This window comes from Epinephelus fuscoguttatus, linkage group LG13 (genome assembly GCF_011397635.1).
Source record: "Epinephelus fuscoguttatus linkage group LG13, E.fuscoguttatus.final_Chr_v1".
Lineage (NCBI taxonomy): Eukaryota > Metazoa > Chordata > Actinopteri > Perciformes > Serranidae > Epinephelus > Epinephelus fuscoguttatus.
The window spans coordinates 23,299,541-23,318,949 of NC_064764.1; the positions used below are offsets into that span (position 1 = coordinate 23,299,541).

At 42.0% G+C, this 19,409-nt stretch overlaps 1 protein-coding gene across 4 annotated transcripts in view; it reads right to left on the reverse strand.

The window, feature by feature from the left end:
* The window catches only part of LOC125899835 (disintegrin and metalloproteinase domain-containing protein 23), a 35,097-nt gene extending 17,083 nt beyond the window's left edge, over positions 1-18,014 (reverse strand). For 2 of the 4 annotated variants that reach the window (XM_049594409.1, XM_049594410.1), the window contains exons 1-11: positions 17,657-18,014; positions 16,798-17,015; positions 16,258-16,334; positions 7,254-7,317; positions 6,174-6,256; positions 5,974-6,037; positions 3,383-3,455; positions 2,783-2,853; positions 2,595-2,660; positions 2,383-2,451; positions 23-189 (exon numbers count right to left, since the gene is read on the reverse strand). In XM_049594409.1, the coding sequence (XP_049450366.1) occupies positions 23-189; positions 2,383-2,451; positions 2,595-2,660; positions 2,783-2,853; positions 3,383-3,455; positions 5,974-6,037; positions 6,174-6,256; positions 7,254-7,317; positions 16,258-16,334; positions 16,798-17,015; positions 17,657-17,732 (1,028 nt within the window). In that variant the 5' untranslated portion in view covers positions 17,733-18,014. The remainder of the gene's footprint in view (positions 1-22; positions 190-2,382; positions 2,452-2,594; positions 2,661-2,782; positions 2,854-3,382; positions 3,456-5,973; positions 6,038-6,173; positions 6,257-7,253; positions 7,318-16,257; positions 16,335-16,797; positions 17,016-17,656) is intronic. The other 2 variants (XM_049594411.1, XM_049594408.1) reach the window with 2 other exon arrangements.
* Between the last annotated feature and the right edge of the window lie 1,395 nt (positions 18,015-19,409).

The window sequence follows — 19,409 nt, forward strand, 5'->3', positions numbered from 1 at the left end:
TTGTTGAAATGAATAAACTTACGAGAAGAGGTGCACAGCGTCTGCGTGGTGCTTGATGCTCTGCTGCCGGTACTTGGAGAAATCCCGCAGCATCTCCAATGGCCTGACGCTGACGGGGATCTGATCCTTGTCCGTCCAGATCTCCACAGCGACGAGCACCACACGTGTATGCAGCTGCTCTTTGAAGATCTGCCATTGAAGCGTGCGGTGAATGGGAGGAATAAAGAAAGGCAGAGAGAAAGGAGAGAGACAGCAGCAACAGCACGGGGAGAGGAGAAGAACACTGGGTGTGAATTTGAATCTGCACTGTCTGAGGAGGACAGATGATGAGGGGATGCAGCACACTGGGAAAAGGAGGAACAGGGGAGCGTTAATGCGCATCACGAGAACACAGAGTACGATACAATAAGACAACTGCGGGGTTGACTCGGGGTTGGAGAGCTTTACTCCATCACGACACATGAGGACGTCTGCAGCTGTGCCACACTGAATAATATATCAGTGGGTGCACACTGTAAGGACATAATCAAAAGTTATGTTGTCAAAATACCAGGATATTTATTAAGAGCCTGCACACAGTGCTGGTACAGAAAAAGTCACTTAAGATTTACCAATATATTTGCATTAATATTAATCGTAATTACAACTTGTGCTGAAAATCTGATTTTTTTTTACTTTAGCGTCAGTAATTTCTATACTATCAAATGTATAATTAAACGGATTGTATCATTTTAAGGATGTGGACAGTGGCGGAGAAATTACTAAATACATGACCTGAAATATACTTTGTAATGTCTTGCATTAGATTACTTAAACTAAGTGTAACCATAATTACTGCACACATTATATTTTGGGGTTATATTTATTACTTAAGTGACTGTGCCATGTATTTATGGGTACATTATTCATATTTAAGTGGTAATAGATTCAGCATCACTGGTAAATTATTATTTCATTGTCATTTGTATTTTCATGTGCGTTGTTTAAGTGGAGTCATTGTGTTCTCTTGGTTATGAGGTAATTGGTTCCTACCTGCCCTTGTTTTGTGGGGACAGGTATGAGTGATACACAAGAAAGAGAGTGTGGGCCTTGTGTTTAACAGTGAAGAGAAGTTGTTGTACCCCTGAGTTAGTATTGTCTTGCCGTGTTGGTAAAAAATTAAATGAAGAGGAAGAAATAAATGTTGTAGCCAACTTATTACTCACAGGCCTGGAAGAACGGGGGAACACCAACAATTAAGAAAAGAGGATTACATCAGTAACCTACTCTAAATACTTTGGATTACTTTTGGAATACATCAAACCCATATTGCTGAGTTCATTTGTCTGGGTCTTATATTTTCATGCCAGAAACAAAAGCCACTGCAAACACTTTTTTGAATCTGTTCATGGGACTTGTGTGCCCTCATTTCATCCTAACACTGTGTCCTAACAGCAAGTGAGCGACCCTCTCTGTCCACACTGAAACCATTAAATATGCATTTCTGTTACATCATCTAAAAAAAAACGACGTAGACGGAGACATACCTACTTAAAAGATGGGCAGGAACTTTATATCTCTCTATGTTTGTACTTTTTAAACAAAAACCACACATTTTATACTGTGATATTTACTGGACACACAATACAGCCAACAGCAAGTAGGTTGTTGTTATTGAGGGTCATTCACCAGAAATGCAGAGGACCATCTTTTTGGAACAACCTTCTTCCATCTCTACAATCATCATCGACATTATCGTCATTCAAAAAACATCTGAAAAGGACTAACACGTCACTGATCATTTGTAATTTGTTTGTGGGTTTTTTTTGGTAAATTGTACATCTTTAACAATTGTGTATTAGTTCTTAGTCTTAAACTCTTGCTCAGTTATGCCATCCTAACTTTTATCTTTGTCTTTTTTATGTATGATTGTTGTTAATTAACAGCCGAGGTATCCTCATAAGCCATTTTTGGCTTCTAACCTCTCCTGCGCTGTGTTTTAACTTAACATTTCTTTTTCCTGTGTTTTCTATCCATACAGTATATGTGCAACTAAACTAAACTGAAATGTTTGGATTAAGTTAATGTGTGCTCTTAAAATTCTGTCAGTCTATCATATAGTTGAATATTTTAGTGGACAAGTGAAAAATGTGACCTGTTGGTGGCGCTAGATGAAAAGTCAGAGGATCCCAAAGTCATTAGAATGAGGATGAGTGTCAGTATAACATGTCATAGGTATCCATCCAATACTTGTTGAGATATATAAGTCTGGCTCAAAGTGGACTGACCACATTGTCATTTCTAGAGCCATGCAGCTGGAGCAGCTAATAAAAAACAGCTATTGTATGTATGTCAGCTCTGAAGTGGATCTATATGCACAGAATAACTTAAGAGTTTACTCACAGCGTCCACAAAGTTCACCACAGACTTGGCAAAATTCCTTGTGTGCTGCTTGGTCTTGTGTCGTTTATACTGCAGGCACAAAGTAGAAAGAACAGATAAAAAAGCTGAAGTGATTTCTTGGTGCTCACTCATGTGCTGCATTCAGAGGCACTGCTCCCTCTTGTGGGAAAAAAGCAGAGTGGGTCTGAAATATGACTGAGTTACAAACATACCATACTGTGGTCACTGACAATCATAATCTCCAAATACTTCATCTCCTCAAACACACTGCGAGGCATCTGCAAAATAAAAACAAACGACTCTGACCATTGCAAAGTTATTAAATACAGTGTGTCACAGTTCAGGGGCGGGTGAACTTTTCTTGCGTTACTTGAGCGAAGACGTGAGATCAGAGACTTACTGCTCGCTTTTTCCTGCGCCTCAGCCAGGACAAGTCATCGAGCTCTGAGAAGAGCTGCTCCTCCTCCTCAACTACGAACACACACACACAAGGAAACAGTGACACCTCAATACACATATTTACAACTGGGTTTGCCTCTTTCGTGAGGGCAAGCCCACAGGGTTGTGTTTTTTTTCCCAGAAAATCCAAAATAGTCTCCCTGAATTCCCCATTAAGTGGTCTGTTTAATTTAATTACAATAAGCATGCTAGACTAGAGTAGAGATAATAAACTTTAGTGGGAGTAACACAACATCTCATGCTTTATGAGAATATGAAAATAAAGTTTGACAACATCAGTGTCTCACACTGTAAAAGTCATTCCAGTTAACTCCTCGGGTGTTTTCACTTTCGGATGAATCCAAACTACATATTATGAAATGTTAACCTGTAACCACAACTAAAACTATTTCTACAATTCCAGGAATCACTATGTGCAGCCATGAACACAAAAAAGGGCGAGGTAATGTCAGGGTCAAGAGAGGTGTGTCAGTGGTCAGAGGTGGAGGAGTGATGGAGGCGGTTATGTAAGATGATGAATGCCAGAGATGGAAACCCTTACCCTGTTCCTCTGAATCATTGTTCCTCTGAAGGGAGGCTGCTCGTCTTAGTTTGTGAGGCCTTGCAGCTGTATCCTGCAGAGATAAACAAGAGTTAACTGATTCATGTTTGTCTGCTGCTGGATGTAAAGCTACAGTGAGAAGCGGGTTAGCTTAGCTTAACATAAAGACTGGAAACAGGGGAATCAGCTAGCCTGTCTGAAGTTAACAAAATCCACCTGTCAGCAGCTCTGAAGCTAAAGTTGTATCTTCTTCAGAAAATCCATATACAAATAAAAAAGTGTAAAAATGGCATGTGGGGACTTTACAGGTAGTTATGGGCCAGACTCTTTCTTGGCCAAGCACAGTGACTTCCCGCCAACCTCACAGTGAAGACAAGAAGTCACTGCTCCCGGCTGAGAAATAGCCAGCACAGAGCAACCCTGTAAAATGGCAAATTGATGTTTTTACACTGTTTTTGACAGATTAAACAAACAAATTAATTTGCCAGTTTCCAAGCTTTAGAGGTGCTGGTAGTCAGGCTAGCCATTTCCCCCCACTTCCAGTCTTTATGCTAAGCTAAGCTAAGCTAACTGCTGCTAGTTGTAGCTTCATATTTATCCTGCAGACATGAAAGTTTAATCAATATTCTTATCTAACTTTCGGCAAGACATTGTACAAGTAGGGTTGGGCTGAAAAACATTGCCATCGTCCATCGCTGATGACCATGTGATTTAAAAATCTACACCAAACTGGGGCACAGGATTGCGGCGCTACTGGCATTCATTGTGTGTATAAAAGTAACATTTCTGATTTATCTACCAGATGAGCTGTAGGCTGCCAGTTGGGCAAAGGCGTACCCTTCTTAGCCACCAAGTGTGTTATTGCTGTCGTGAAGATATGCCACCATCACTTATCAATATCCTCTCACATCTGCTGAGCTGACTATTGTTTTTTATTTCTTCTTAATTCACTAGTACGTTATTTAAATATCACAGGTTGCGGCAGGTGGATTGAAAAGTGACACATTCCAAGTAAGGTATTACTGAAACACACACACACACACACACACACACACACACACCTTGGAAAGTGCCGTGGCACTCACTCCTAATCGTCTCTGTCCTTGTCTCAGTCCTCCCTACTGTAATGCATAAAGTTGGCAGTTTGCGAGTTGGGTCTGGTTCAGTTGATTACCACCTCTTTTTGCAATGTCATTGTCCATCAGGATGTGTCACTGTGAACATCGCCATATGCCAGTTCGGTAGACATCGCCCAACCCTACGTACTGGCCTATTTCCCAAAATATCAAATTAGTACTTCAGTGACTGTTAGCTGAAAAGTATTGTGATGACATGATCAAATAATGTTGTACAAATAAATGACAGTGAGAAAGTTGAACTAACAACAAGCTCCAGTTAGATCCCAGCCAACATGTGTATGTGGGGCCCATGTGGGTAGTAAATGAGCTGAAAAATGGGCCCTATATGGGACTGTCCATGGGTTCCATGATGACGCTATTCCAATTGCCCACATATGAGATTTTACTAAAGTTGGCCCAAGATAAGATGGCCATTTTGGGCCCATACCCACTTGGTGCCTGGGTAGCCGTAGCATTACCCATGTGGGGCCCACTTGGGTAAACCCACCCAATATGGAACCCATCGACAATCCCATATAGGGCCCATTTTTACATACAAATGTTGGCTGGGATGTGGTCTTACGTAAATGTTTCATATCATGAAACCATCATTCTGAAACCATGAATATTCTTCTTATTATTATCTTGATATTGATTTCAACAATATTGCCCAGCCCTGCTATTAATACCAATAACAAAACCCCCGCCACAATAAAACAAGACTTAAAGGGACAGTTCACCCCAAAATCAAAATACATATTTTTTTTCTTGCCTGTGGTGCTATTTATTTATATATGGTGCTATTGCTTTGGTGTGAGCTTCCGAGTGATATATCAGCTGTAGAGATCTCTGCCTTCTCTCAAATATAATGGAACTAGATGGCATTCGGTTTGCTGTGCTCAAAGCGCCCAAAAAATATATTTGAAGAACTCAACACCCACCAATCGAATCACAACACAGAAGGAAGCGTGCCTCTACTGCTAGCTCACCTAGCACCGCTGAGCTAGCAATTGCTACAGCTCATTAATGTTTACATCTCGCACTGAAACGAGCATGAGCCTCTTGTCCATGAGTAGATGCATGTTTCCTTCCTTGCAGTGATACTGTTGGCTCTCTATGGCTGATATCGCCAACACTCGGCAACTCACACCAAAACAGTCTAGGCTGGTAAATAGCACCACACATAAGAGGAAAAAGAAGTTTAAGTCGTACAAGAATGTTTGTTTAAAACCTAGTAACCCTTTAAACAGTGTCCAAATTGAGTACACCAGAACATAAGCTTGATTACTTTGCTGACACAGCTTCATTGTCTCATCTCCTTCCTTTAAAAACAGGAATGTCCTTGGAGCGATAAGGATATCCTCAGCTGAAAATCCAAAGAGAAGTTAACAGCAGAGGATGTTGTGCGTGTCAGGTGGAGATGAACCCTTTGTGTGATACATATTTTGTCTCTCTGCGACAGGAATAACTTACCATTGAATGAGTCTGTTGTAAGGGCTCAATTAGATACACATAGACTCCATCGTCAAACATCCCGCTGCCAGGCAGAGAGAGTAGAAAAGAGAGAGAAAGCAGTCAATACTGAGTCAATAGGAGCTGAGGAGCAGAGACGAGTGTATCCAGAAATATTCTGAACACGGCGAGGATTACACACAATTCCGCTGTTCACTTACTGCAGCCCGTTGCAGGTAGATAAGGCCACATGGGAGTTATCGTTCCCTCTCACCTGGCCGTGGTAGTAACAGTGCTCACCGCCCTGAGGGAAGAAGACACAGTGCTAATGCAGCATCACAGCAAACCCTCGGCATTACTAAAGCAGCATTACCGGCAGAGCGGAGCACACATCCACAGATGATGGCTCAGATTCGCCATTACACGGTGAATGTGTCATATTTTTTACTTAATTATCATGAATATTCTAACATCTCAGAGGAGGTAACAGCTTGTCTCACAGATGCCGGTTTGGTAAGTTTGCAGTGCCTTTTCTGAGGGGGGTCTCTGCTTGTTAAGATGTGGAGTTATAACAAAGTGGGCCTTGGCACTATCTGTGACTCAGCTGTCAGATCCAGGGTGAGCAGAGGACATTTCCCCCCCTTCTCTCCCTCTCCCTCTCTCTTCCACTTCACCCATCCCACGCTGCACTGATACTGCAGAGGGCTTTCTCTCCCTCGTCACGTGACCAGAGCTCCAGCAGGAGGCTGCAGGAGAGCAAAACCCTGCTGATTCAGCTACAGTATGCCCAGCCCAGCCCGCTGCCTGAATCAGCAGCAGCAGCAGCAGCAGCAGCAGCAGCAGCAGCAGCAGGAACCAGCTCTCATTCCCAACCTGTTTTCTCCTCCCTCTTTCTATCCCCTCTTTCCTTCTGTTCTCTCAAAATCATCCATCTATCTATCCATCTATCTGTCTATCTATCTATCTACCCATCTATCCATCCATCTCCTCTTGTACATTTTGTTCTTAAGAAGATTTCCTGGCTGTGACTGCTGGATGACACATGAAGGCTGCAGTCTTAATTCAATTGCCAATTAGCAGGTTTGGTGATAAAAGATGACAAGCAAACTGATTTTACAGGAAATCAACACTCACATCTGTTCCTGTTTTTTGTCTCAAAGCCTATTTCCCAAAGTTGAGACAAAGCTTGTGCCTCTAGCTTCACAATGTGCGTGACTGTACAAAATGAAAACAGAACTCCACCAAAACAAGACAGATCATGTGTACTGTAAAAATTCAGTCACAACAAGAGAAGACGTTACCTTTGATAGGACAGGTTTGCCCGCCTCATAGTGGATTTCAACATAATCTGAAGACAGCAAGTCACTGTTAAAAAACAAAACAGAGATTGCAGTTGGTTAGGGTGGACGGATGTGATGCATTGACAGTTAAAAAACACACGAGCGTCTGTCTGCCTTTGCTTTCTCTGACTCACATATTGTGGCTTTCAACTAGCCGTGAGTGGCGCTTTGGTTGGCGTTTTAACAAGAACACTCATCACCACTGTGCCTGGATTAGCCTGCACAAACACTCCCGTGGCATCTGAAAAGTGCAGCGGATACGTTAAATGTTGCCTGCCCTCAGGAAAGATGATGACGCATTTACTCCATTAATACTGTCACAACAAGATGCTAATTTTGCAAAGAGGTCTTCAGTTATCAAAGAGAAACAGGACATCTAAAACAACCATTTTGAAACTGCATTTTACACAAAGTTCATGCACAGAACATGATTCTTCCTCAAATCTCCCAAAATTACATCAGTGGTCGAGAAACAGCACGCATAACAGGAACAGAAACAAGTAACGTCGCCCGAAAGCTGCAAATGAAGCCTAATGTGATGACATGATTGCGAGGCCTCAGCATTCACCTTGAACACAATGGTCTTTCCGGCAGTTCCTGCTATCTGAGTCAGCGTCCCTCAACCATTTCACACACTCAATCTGTTAGCTGACAGCTGACTTCAAGAGGCTGCGATTTCTGCCACAATGGCGCTTTTTTTTCCTGAGTAACCTTGCAAATAAAATAAAAACATCCTCTCCATGGACATGTAGTGGCATTGCAGCAGAAAAAAAAAGATAGAAGTGATGGTCATGTAACACCAGCAGTGTGACATTTTTGAGTGATGCTCAGCAGCATGTGAGCAGGAAGTGCAACATTATGAGGGGAGAGTCGAGGCATGAGCGACGTCTGTGAGAGATTCCTGAGTGAGGGGCTATTAATAGCGTGACAGATGAGGCAGGGCGAGGAGAGTGGGCCAAAGGAATAAGAGTGTATCAGTGTTTGTACGAGTGTGTGTGTGTGTGTGTGTGTGTGTGTGTGTGTGTGTGTGTGTGTGTGTGTTTAGGTAGCACTGCGGAGCTTGGAGGGGTAAAGGCACTGTGAGTGTGTCGATGTGTGTGTGTGTGTGTGTGTGTGTGTGAGGGCTGTGAAAGTGTGTGGAGAGCATGAGAAGGGAGTCCTGTCCTGAGGTCTCTCAGTTCACAGGAGACTGAGTGCCACAATGCAGCAGCAGGGAAGCGAGACAGAGGCATGGAAGAGAGGGAGGACCAAAAAAACCTGCAGGAGGTTCTTATGTCTGGCGCCAGATCAGATGCATCTCTGAAACCTGTGGTGTCACTACTCTTCATACCTCTAACACATGGGCTGGGCTATATATTGATATCATATCAATAGCGTGATGTGATACTAGAAAGCATCTTAGACTTTGGATATCGGTGTGTCGTGTTTTCCTGGATCTAAAGGTCCGGTGTGTACGATTTAAGGAGATTCAGTGGTCTGTAGCTGTGAGGATTGCTGAATTACAACCACCTGAAACTTCTCCTGGTTAGAATTCCTTCAGTGTTAATTGTTCAAGAGGTTTATATCTGGAGCCGAATTATCCTCAGAGGTCCCTTCCTCTCCAAAACCAGTGGATCGGGAGATTAAAACTGGTAAAAACAAGTTTTATACAGTCTATGAAAAACACTGAATAAGCAGTTTCATGTTATAAATCAGTGATTCACCAACGCTGTGTGGCATGTGGGAGTCCGGTGGCTCGCCAAACATCTATTATTGTTTGCACACCTTATTTCTGATCTAAACATTCAGGGGGTTTTCACTGGGAGCCTAATTATCTGCAGAGGTCTCTCCTTCTCCAAAACAAACAGACCAGGTGATTTAAACTAGTAAAAACACTGAATGAAGCAGTTTCATGTTAAAAATCTGTGTTTTACCGACGCTGCTTGTTGCAGATGGGCTGCGGTAAGTACGGTGGCCAATGCGAAAATGCAGAAATGTCAAATGCCCAATCTAGAGCCAAAGTTTGGTTTGTCCATTCTAGGATACTCTTGAGACAACATGGCAATCTAAACAAGGACCCGCTCCCTATGTATATATAAGCGGCTCACTCTAGGGTAACAACAACACAATGATTCTTATTTTCAGGTGATTCTACACTACATAAAACATACTTATTATACTATAATCCATCTCTGCCAATATATTCCCCTAAATCCTTCAAACTAGACCTTTAAGGCTGCATTACGGTAAAATGGCGTAATTTTCTGAATTTACTAGACTGCTCGAGCTGCTCTATTATTCGCCTTTACCCGCTTAGCAGTGTTGTAGTCAAGACTGCCTAAACCGAGACCAATTCATGACCAAGACCAGAATGTATCAAGGCCGAGACAAGAACATCATTTTTACGGGTCAAGACAAGGTTTGGAAATTAACTTTATTGTCCACCTGCCACTGAGGCCGGTGGATTCCAAGATCTATGGGCAGGTCAATAAATTACTATTACTTTTTGGCTGGTGAGTGAAGCAAATCTTGCAGCCACTTGCATGTTTTACCAGCGTGTGGCTGGTGGCTGGTGGCTGGCACAAATTTCCAACCCTGGGCAAGACCAAGTTGAGACCGAGACCAGACCAATGTGAGTCCCACACAGCATGACACACTTAAAATAAAATGTGGAACATGCAAACCATAGGTACTCCCAAAAAATATCTGAAAGAGCCACACTCACGCAAGACACCCACAGAAAACAAATCAAATCTCCTCTTCATTCCCCTCTATTATTGCCATATACAGTATATATACGTGTGTACAGGAGTACCATGAGAAATGTCTGGATAATATAGAGGTGAATTTCATGTGTGGGGATTTTCCTTTGTGTTCTGTGAGCAAACAAATACAAACAAACACTAAGAAGCTGAAACACTCCTTTTCACACAAGCAATTTAGTGATATCCCCACAGTTGTGGCCTTGACCAGTCTGGAAAAAAAAACAACAGAGTCCTCATTGTCTGAGATGGACACAAGAACAGATAAAAAATTGAGCATAGTGTTAGTTCAGGCAGGACCCGATGTCAAGCTCAGCTCACATCCTGGCTACATCAGCTGATCTCAAACAGCCCAGTCAACTGATGGAGCAGCTGTTTGATGGAAGGGAGTCAGCTGATAGATCACATGATTCCTTTCTATGCAACCAACTGGCAAATCTCATTCAGGGCACCCTATTAAAACTGCTCTGGTTTTATACTGTTGCTGCTTCCTCTGCAAGCTGCTTTGCAACCCACCTCCACCCCAGCTCCTCCTTTTCATGCTGTGTCTGACTTATCAATGTCATTTCTGTTTGTCATTGATGCTGCTCTGTTCTGTTAATGGGGGGTCTTTGCTGCTGCTCTCCCTGCCTTAGCCTTTCCATGTAGGCGCATGGAAGGGCAGGGAGGTTTGCTCTCTCTGCCTTAGGCTTTCCACCTAAGCATGTGGAAGAGGCTTTCTGCGTATGCCCGAGGAAAAGCAGAGAGGCCCCAGAACAGAGCCATACCGCCAAATGTATTACTGCAATGGAAGTTTTCTTTGACTAACGTGTTCCTGACTGAAGTCAAGTCCAAGATGAGACATTCAAAAAGTGGTCTTGAGACCAAGACTGATCTCAAGTACTACAACACTACCACATTACTTATGATTATTTATCAAAAATCTCTTTGCCTAAATGTTTCGTGAAAGCACCAATAATCAACCTTACAATATCACCACAATATCATCTATCGCCCAGCACTAGTGACAATATTGATTCTAAATAAATGGAGACGCTCTGAAGAAGCAGCACTAAGCATCACTTTTCTCATTCACATTTCAAATAGGACTGGAGACTGGATATCTATATCACAGTGATGTTAGGTTGACTATTGGCACTGTTACAAAATATTTACACAATGAGATTTTGATAAGCAGTTATCAGTAATGTGGCTATAATGACTGCGTGGGTAAAAGTAAATAATAGAACAGCTAGAACAGTCTGGCATGTTCAGAAAATGACATCACTTTACTGTAATGCAGCCTTTAAAACCAGGAAAAGACAACACATACAATATTATGATATCCAAAATCTAAGACAATATCTAGTGTCACATCACAATATCAATATCATATAAATATATTGCCCCGCCCTAATTTCAGTTCTATCAATATATGATATGTCGACTGAAAGAAATTGTTTTCAGATGTAAAAAAAATTGCTCCTTTGGTTTGCAGTCGCAGGTACAGTAAGAGGTGAGCAGATAAAGTAGCACCCATTGGCAGGTTACAGACCTATCTATATTTAGATCAGTACTGTCGCAGCTACAACACCAAGCAGAATTCAAACCCCTGTTCTCACACAAAAAGAAAAGGCACACACTGAAGTTAGCTCATGTATCTCACAGATAACCTACGCTACAAGCAAACAGCTGGGAATCAAGGTCATGCTTTCCTCTGTAAAGAGCTGCTGCTGCTGCTGTGTTGTGTGGTGATTCCTGAATGTCCTGAATGCACAGGATGACAGCTTTTAAACACGATGTGAGATTGTGTGAGCTGTGAATGACGGGAGGAGAGTTCAGTCCCTGCTGTCTGTGTGCGACTTAACACATGCCGCAAACAATGTAAACAAAACACATGTGTGACAATATTTTTTTTTATATTTCCACAAAACCTCACTGAATATATTCCATTTAGAAAAAAGTGAAGAAAGACAGAAACGTTGGAGATATCATGGCCAGGGATGACTCGCCCATTGGCCTTCCTGATACAGTGGCACAGGCTGTTCTCACGCACTGTTCATAAGTATACCTACGAAAAGTAATTCACCACAGTTGGCACATAATCAACATAATCATGAGCCAGTAATTCGTGTATAATCCACATTATCAGGAAGGCTGCAATCACATGAGCAAAGCACTGACAGGAGAAAATAAGGAAATAGTATCACGGAAGGGAAAGTCCGCAAAAGGAGGCAAACAACACAAGACTTGCCCACAGGACACTTGTGTTCACGTCCTGTGTTAAACCAAGTAAACTATGAGTTATTTTAAGGTACATAGTCACCATGTTTCTTTACCTTGTTTCATAGGGAGCTAATTCGCTAGATGTCAAACAAACTGTTGTATGAGGATACGCTGATTGGCATCAACTCCTCAGTAAGCGTAGTCAGACATGTGGTCTCCTCACAACATGGAGCTTATTCATACTTTCTTGAGTCTTTCAAGACTTCAAGTCTTTCATTACTTGACCTTGTACATTTCCACACAAAGACACACTATTTACTGAATTTAGCTGCTCAAATCTGCACTTTGTAGGTTTCTACTCCGGCACTGAAGTGATGCTCACACTTTTGGCATCCAGGGTTATTTCACTTCATTACCCAGCTATCCAAATAAATAAAGATATCCTCAACCAACCTGGTTAAAGGTTTCCATAATTTGTTTTTTTGCTAAAGTGATGAATTTACACTCTTAAGTAACCAGAGACTGAATACCTACACACAGACTAAAAAAACAACAAATGTATAAGTCTTCACATCTAACAGAAACTCGGCCATGCAGACAATATAAAGTTACAATATTATATAGCTTTAAATCACTTTAAGGGAGCTGGAATTCAATCAGCACTTCAAAGTCCTTGTACACATGGACATTAAGCCTTCACACATGTACAGTGGCGACTTTGTAAAGAGAGTAAATCAATATCATTGAGTGTCTGGAGCCTCGTGTCTCCCAATGTGATCACACACTAGAGTGACTGTCTCCCAGCTGATTTTAAAGCAAACCCATTAAACCTCATTAAAGACAGAGACTTCTGGTTTTCCAAATCATTTTCTTAAACAGCCTGTGTGTATAGTCTGGCGGCTGAACTAAGATTGCTTTTAGCACCGGGAGGATTCTGGAAACTAGCGCGCTGACCTATTCAATTACAGTTTCCCTGATTACATTATCGCTGACTGACGCCGCATTAATCACTGATCTGACATATAATAGCACATATCTTTTACAAACAGCAGTCATCTGCAGACGGGAAACACAAGTGTTGTCAGTTTGGTTTCGGCTGTGACACATATTGCTTGCTCAGAGAGTCGGTATCTTGCACTTTCTGATCATTTTGATGCACTAAGCCAGACTTTCACCGTGAGGGCGTGACCTTGTCAGAGTCAGACGACTCAGTGTTTCGGTTAAATTCATCTTTATTCAGCCTCACTCAACCTCCGCTTCGTGTCATGTCTCACAGTCCATCAATACGTTCAGTTACCATGTTTTTTTTATCTGATACTGCCTTTGATCCTGTTTGGTGTATGATGCTCCTACTTTACTTGTTTACTCACTGAACATGTTTTTTGTGTCTTCCTCCAATACAACATTTATTTCACTTTTATTCTTGTCAATTTTTCCTACAAAGTACATCTTAAACTGTGCATTTAGCTAACATTAGGCCTGCATTCAAAGGTCCAGCATGTAGGACTTAGTGGCATCTGGCAGAGAGGTTGCAGGACTGAAACCTCTCCTGTGTCCATTCTGTGCTACTGTAGAAATATGGCAGACTCCATGGGAGAGAGCTTTGAATTAGTACAACTCAACAGCCCTGCACTAAGAAATAAAACCCTAAATTAAACCCTAAACCTATCTTTCCTTTGATGCTTTCCTATAATGTTTTGTACAGGATGCTGAAAGTGTTTTCTATAATAGCCATAGGAAGAGTCAGTGTGGCTCAGTTGTGGCAGGAAGGTTTACACAGCTTCTCTTAAACCCCCGATGAATCTGTACAATGCTGTCAACATGACCTTGACAGCAGACACAGGCAGATTCTTTTCACTGGAAATTCAACCACAAAGTTTGTTATGCTTAAAGGGAAATTCCGTTGTATTCTAACCTACTGTACTTCCCCTAAATGTGGCTATTGTGGCTCTACAAATTGTGCCAACTTTGCACTCATCACCTCCATTGTAAAGACTCTGGGAATTAATCCTTTCACAATCAGTCTCTGTGTCTGACTGGTAGTAAACACTAGAAAGTGTAGCAGCCATTATGGCTAACTGTGTGGGTATCTGAGTGGAATTTACTTTAATGAGCTGAGCGGCTCACTTTCTGTCAGAGCTGGGTATTGGTACTCAATGCCCTTATAAGGTATTTATCAAAATTACTTAGTACCAAGCAGTATCAAAATGTGTCCAGCTAAACGATACATGCATCCAATTCTTTTTGATCCCTAACTGTCTAAACTCCCCATTGGATGACCAAACTTTCATTGAACTTTCATTCAACATCTGCCCAGTTAGCACGAGCTAACACAGCAGTAAGGTATTAAACGATCCCGACAAACTCACAACGACAGCGAAATGGCTCGAATCTGTTCTTGTACCCATTAATAACTGTTATGTTTTGTTTTGTGTCCATATTTCCATATAGTATATGCCATACACCTCTAGTGTTCAACATAAGGAAATACATCTCTTTGCAGATGGATAAAAACGCTGCCGCAGAAATGGCAGAAAATTAATTTTGAGTGTTTTTCATCATCCAATCTTATGGAATATGTGCATGGATCAGTAAAACGGCAAAAACAGGACGAGTGATGTTTTCTGAAATACTGTGTTAAAAGACATATGACCCATTGTGCATGCACTCTATAGCAGTGGTTCCCAACTGGTCCAGCCACAGGCTCCAGATTTCCCCTTAGTCATTGGTTCAAGGTCCACACAGTTTAATACATTCAGCATCATACTTGCGGTTGGCCTTGCTTTCAAGCTAGTTTGCTGTCTCTGTCAAGTAGTTGTCCATTTGTCAATCACTCTGCAGTGGGAAACGGCACTTCAAAATAAAAGCTCTGTGCTGGAAATTCACTGTACTCAAAAATAAAGTGTGTTTTTACAAACTTGACACGTTTGCGAGTCACTTGCTTGTTCATTCAGAATGGACCCACGACCCACTTTTGGACTACCACCAACCAGTTGGGAATCACTGCTCTATAGAGTGGTCCAGGAATGAGTCCAAAAACCTGGAAAATGAGTTTGGATTTTCACACCCCTGGTTCCCTCGGCTTGAAGTCAATGTTTTTTGAGTGTTTGGTTGGATGCCTGAAATAAGGTCTGTGGTGGACAAATGCTTAAGCAATTTTCACATTTTGTTCTACAGCATTAAATTAGTCAGTACATATTTGACTCAAGATTTTGAAGCTTATATGTGTCTTTAAAAAGGTGGTTTCTAACGAGTGGCTAAATGAGACTACAGAACTTCATCACGCCAAACATGGCTTTACAGGTTGCTGTGGTGGCGACATTGAGTCATGCGACTGTGGTGTAGTTTGTTTATAGCCTGACGTTAGCTTTTTACTCCTGGCAATTGCACTTGCGCTTCAAAAATCATAAAAGTGGTCATTTGTGAAGATTATCTGGCTGAACAAAACATCTAAGTATCATAATTGTTTGCCACAGAGTTTATTTTCTACAATTTTCCAATCCAATAGAAAAATCCCATAGACTTTCTGATGAAGGGGACCAGGGCAGCCTACAGAAAAACATTATCCCTGGAGAACTCTACATGGTACACAGCTATCATACTACCAATCTTAGCTGGCTAAACATGCCGTCGAAATTTTCACTTAAGACAAAATCTCTTAATAGAGCTGTATTACATTCATCAATCTCTTTGCTAATCTGTTTTTATGCTAACTTCCTGTGGCACAGTGCATACAGTCTGTCCAAAGTCTGATGCAATAGTCCAGTTTTCAGTGTGGAGCTCACACTCCCGCAGAAGCAGCTCCAACCCATACAAGCTGTGGTGTGGTGAAGTCGAGCAAGGTGTATTAACAAAGGTTGGAGGTTCAGTATGGTTATCCTACACTCACTTTAATCACTTTAAGGGTTCTGGTATTGGTACTGGTATCATCATTTTTAAAACAATACCCAGCCCTACTGTCTATAAATTCAATTGCTTTAGCTAAAATGCATTACTGTAGTGATATAAGAAGGACTTACGTGTTCAGTGCTAGATCCAGAACAAATCTGGAGCCAAATGCTTCTAACTGGAAACTGGCTTGGGCGAGGTGGACCACCTGTGAAGGAGAAAAGAGTCGTCACTGCATTACATGATGCAAAGTATAAGACTATAGCTGTCTACCAACATAAAATCCTCCAGAGTCCACCTTCAGCATCCTCTACAGCACAGTGCACAAATAACAGATGTGGTGGTAGATGGCAGATGGTAATGCACAGTGGGTATACTGGAAGAAAGGCTTCCTTCAGCATGGCCGCTCTGGCATGGTTCCAGTTCCTAATGTGTATCTGTTAATGTGTTAGGAGTGATGGGTGTCTTTGCTTTGTCTGACACTGTGCAGTAAAATGACATTACAGGCAAGGTTAAGGTTTAATAGAAGCCATAATCTGGATTTAAAACTTCAAAGCCTCGACCATGGAGAATGCTTTTAAATGCCTGGACACTCCTGCTATTGGCCACTGATATTTCTAGGAAATTCTTCTCACCACATGCCAGTATCAATCTCCTGCATCCTGGCTTACCTGCCCGTCTGTGGCTTGGTTCTTGGTGCGGGTGTCCAGGTCATGGTAAGTGCTCTCCGAGTCCTCGTTTAGGTAGTAGATCAACCGCGAGGGGTAGGTGATCACATGCTCTGCTGCATGCTGTGTTGTGTTGTCTGTGGCAGGTGCTGCAGTTGCCTGTTGCTTCAGCAGGGCTGGCACTGCGTCCCTCTCAACCTTGTCCCCTGCTCCTTGAGAATCTGCAAGACAATTCCCACCGCACGGACATGAAAAACCTGACACACACGTATAAAGACACACGCACACAGCCAGCTGTCATGCTTTATTCATGAAAAGCATTGATAATACTGAGGCAAGTGGCCACGGCTTCATTGCCATTCTTAGGACAGTGTTTAGAAAGACTGCATACACGCTCTTGTGTACTGACAACCACATATGACAGAATACAGATGGATACATTTCAGAGAGAGGCACTTTTGATGTAGCTGTTCCCAAAGTGAAAAACTCTGCACCATAAAGATAAATGCAGTGTGCATTATACAATATTATCAAAACATATTTATCCAGATAATGCCATGCACTTGAAGTTAAAAGAGCACCAGCAAATGTTAATGTTAAATATGACACTCACACATAATAAAGAGCACTATATTTTATAAGCTGAACAAAAGATGCTGAGATGCTTTAGTCTGCCTCATGCACCATCACGCTGAATACGCCGCATATTAAATCAAATGTCTTTAGGGGAGGTAAAAACGCGATGCTGTGCACCTGCAGTACACCATCAGATATTATTTTAGCCCAACACACAAAGTAAAAGGTGTGTCTAGTTACATGAAAGTGACAAATAAAGCAGCCAGCGGGCTGTTGCAATACGTACCGGATGACGCTAGTGATGGATGAAGCCAAGGCGAAAGGATGCTGACGAGCAAAGTGGCCAGAAATATCAAATGCATGATTCATATTTGATAACTGAAATATCTCGATATCAACACAACAACGCAGTATATAGCTCTCGGCCCATCGTGGCGGGGGACGTGCCGTGCAGGGGGGCTTTCTTCATGGATCCAGGAGGCACCGGGATGCTGCTGCAGTAGCGGCTGAAGGAGGAGGAGGAGGAGGAGGATGAGGAGGAGGATGGGAGGGGATGAGGAGGGAAGGGAGGGGGAGCAGAAAGAAGGCGGTGGCCAGGCAGCTACTGGAAGTCAACCAGCAGACTCCTCCTCGATGAGCACAAACATGTCCTTCCTCCCTTCTGGACAACAGGAAGCCCGCGCAGGTGACCTCAAAGACATGTGTGATCACATCAGGAAATGACCCTGTGACACTGAGATGATCATTTCACATGGGTGATTTTTTATTTGTTATGATAAGGAGAAAAACTAAGAGAGCACAAACATACACTTGAGAAAATAATATGCTGTTTTTTGTGAATTACAGAGATTATAGTTGTGTTAATTCAGAGAAACAGGGCAAATATTTGATCAAGTGAATGCATCACGCCTCTGTAAAATAAAAAAACCCATAAAAGAATATGTAAAAAAAAAAAAAAAAAGCAAGCATTAAACCAAATTTTATAGCATAATGTTCCAGTCATTGTAGTAATATATAATAAATGGGTATGCTTTGGGGTAGGATTTAAGGATTTAGCTACTTCTTATAATATCATGGTTATAAACAGTGGTGCCCCCAGAAATTTTTCGTAGGGGTGGCCAGATGGAGCCGCTGAAAATCTTGGGGTGGCATACCAAAACCAAAAGCCATGACTGAATTTCAGATATTCATTCATGCTGTAGAAAACAGGCTAGTTGAAAACTATTTCAATATGAAGAGTTAAGGAATCGCATCTTGACATAGGCCAGCTTTGGTTCCTTATTTTACAGTAGCCTAAATGTTAACTGATTCTTCACTAAGACCTGCCAAATCATAACGTAGCATCAGGCCGGCTCAGACCAGCGTCGTGTATTTATGATACTCGTTACCTGGTGAGGTTGGAAAAAGATACATGTTTCTTCCCTGTTCAAAAACCAAAATCAAGCAGTGAAAAGTGTAGGGTTAGCTAGCTAGCTACTGAAGATATAGCCTACTGAATGTATACACATGCTGCTTTTGCTTTTAATGATTATAACAGTGAATAAAGGCCGACCCTGCTGTACAGGAACCAGTGAAGGGAAGCAGGGAAACTTTGCTGATATTCAACCAGCTCTATGTCATCGCATTGTGATGACGCAGAGATGTGATCACTGATAAAAGTTGTTTGACTTCTTCTGGAGATCCCTGCCTGTCCGGTGGTGAAAGTCTGGGTGCTGGCAGCGGCACGGGCACCGTTCATCTGCACACACTGTGATGCCACACAGCTGGTTCAGTATTAGCAAAGTTTCCCTTTATATTCATTGTCTTGTCTGGCGATCAGCAGTGATGTGGTGGTTCACTTTTACACTGTGATCTGTAGCCTATAGTTCGGTTTTAGCTTCTAACTATCTTTGTCTTTTTGACCTGTTGTTGCTGCTGAGTCAGTTTGACATCCTGGATATATCCTTCAAACATAGACTGTAGACCCCTCTGTCTGCTTCTCTCTGGAATCACTGTTTCATTTTTCCAAAAATATGATAATATTTCTTCAGGGAGTGCAG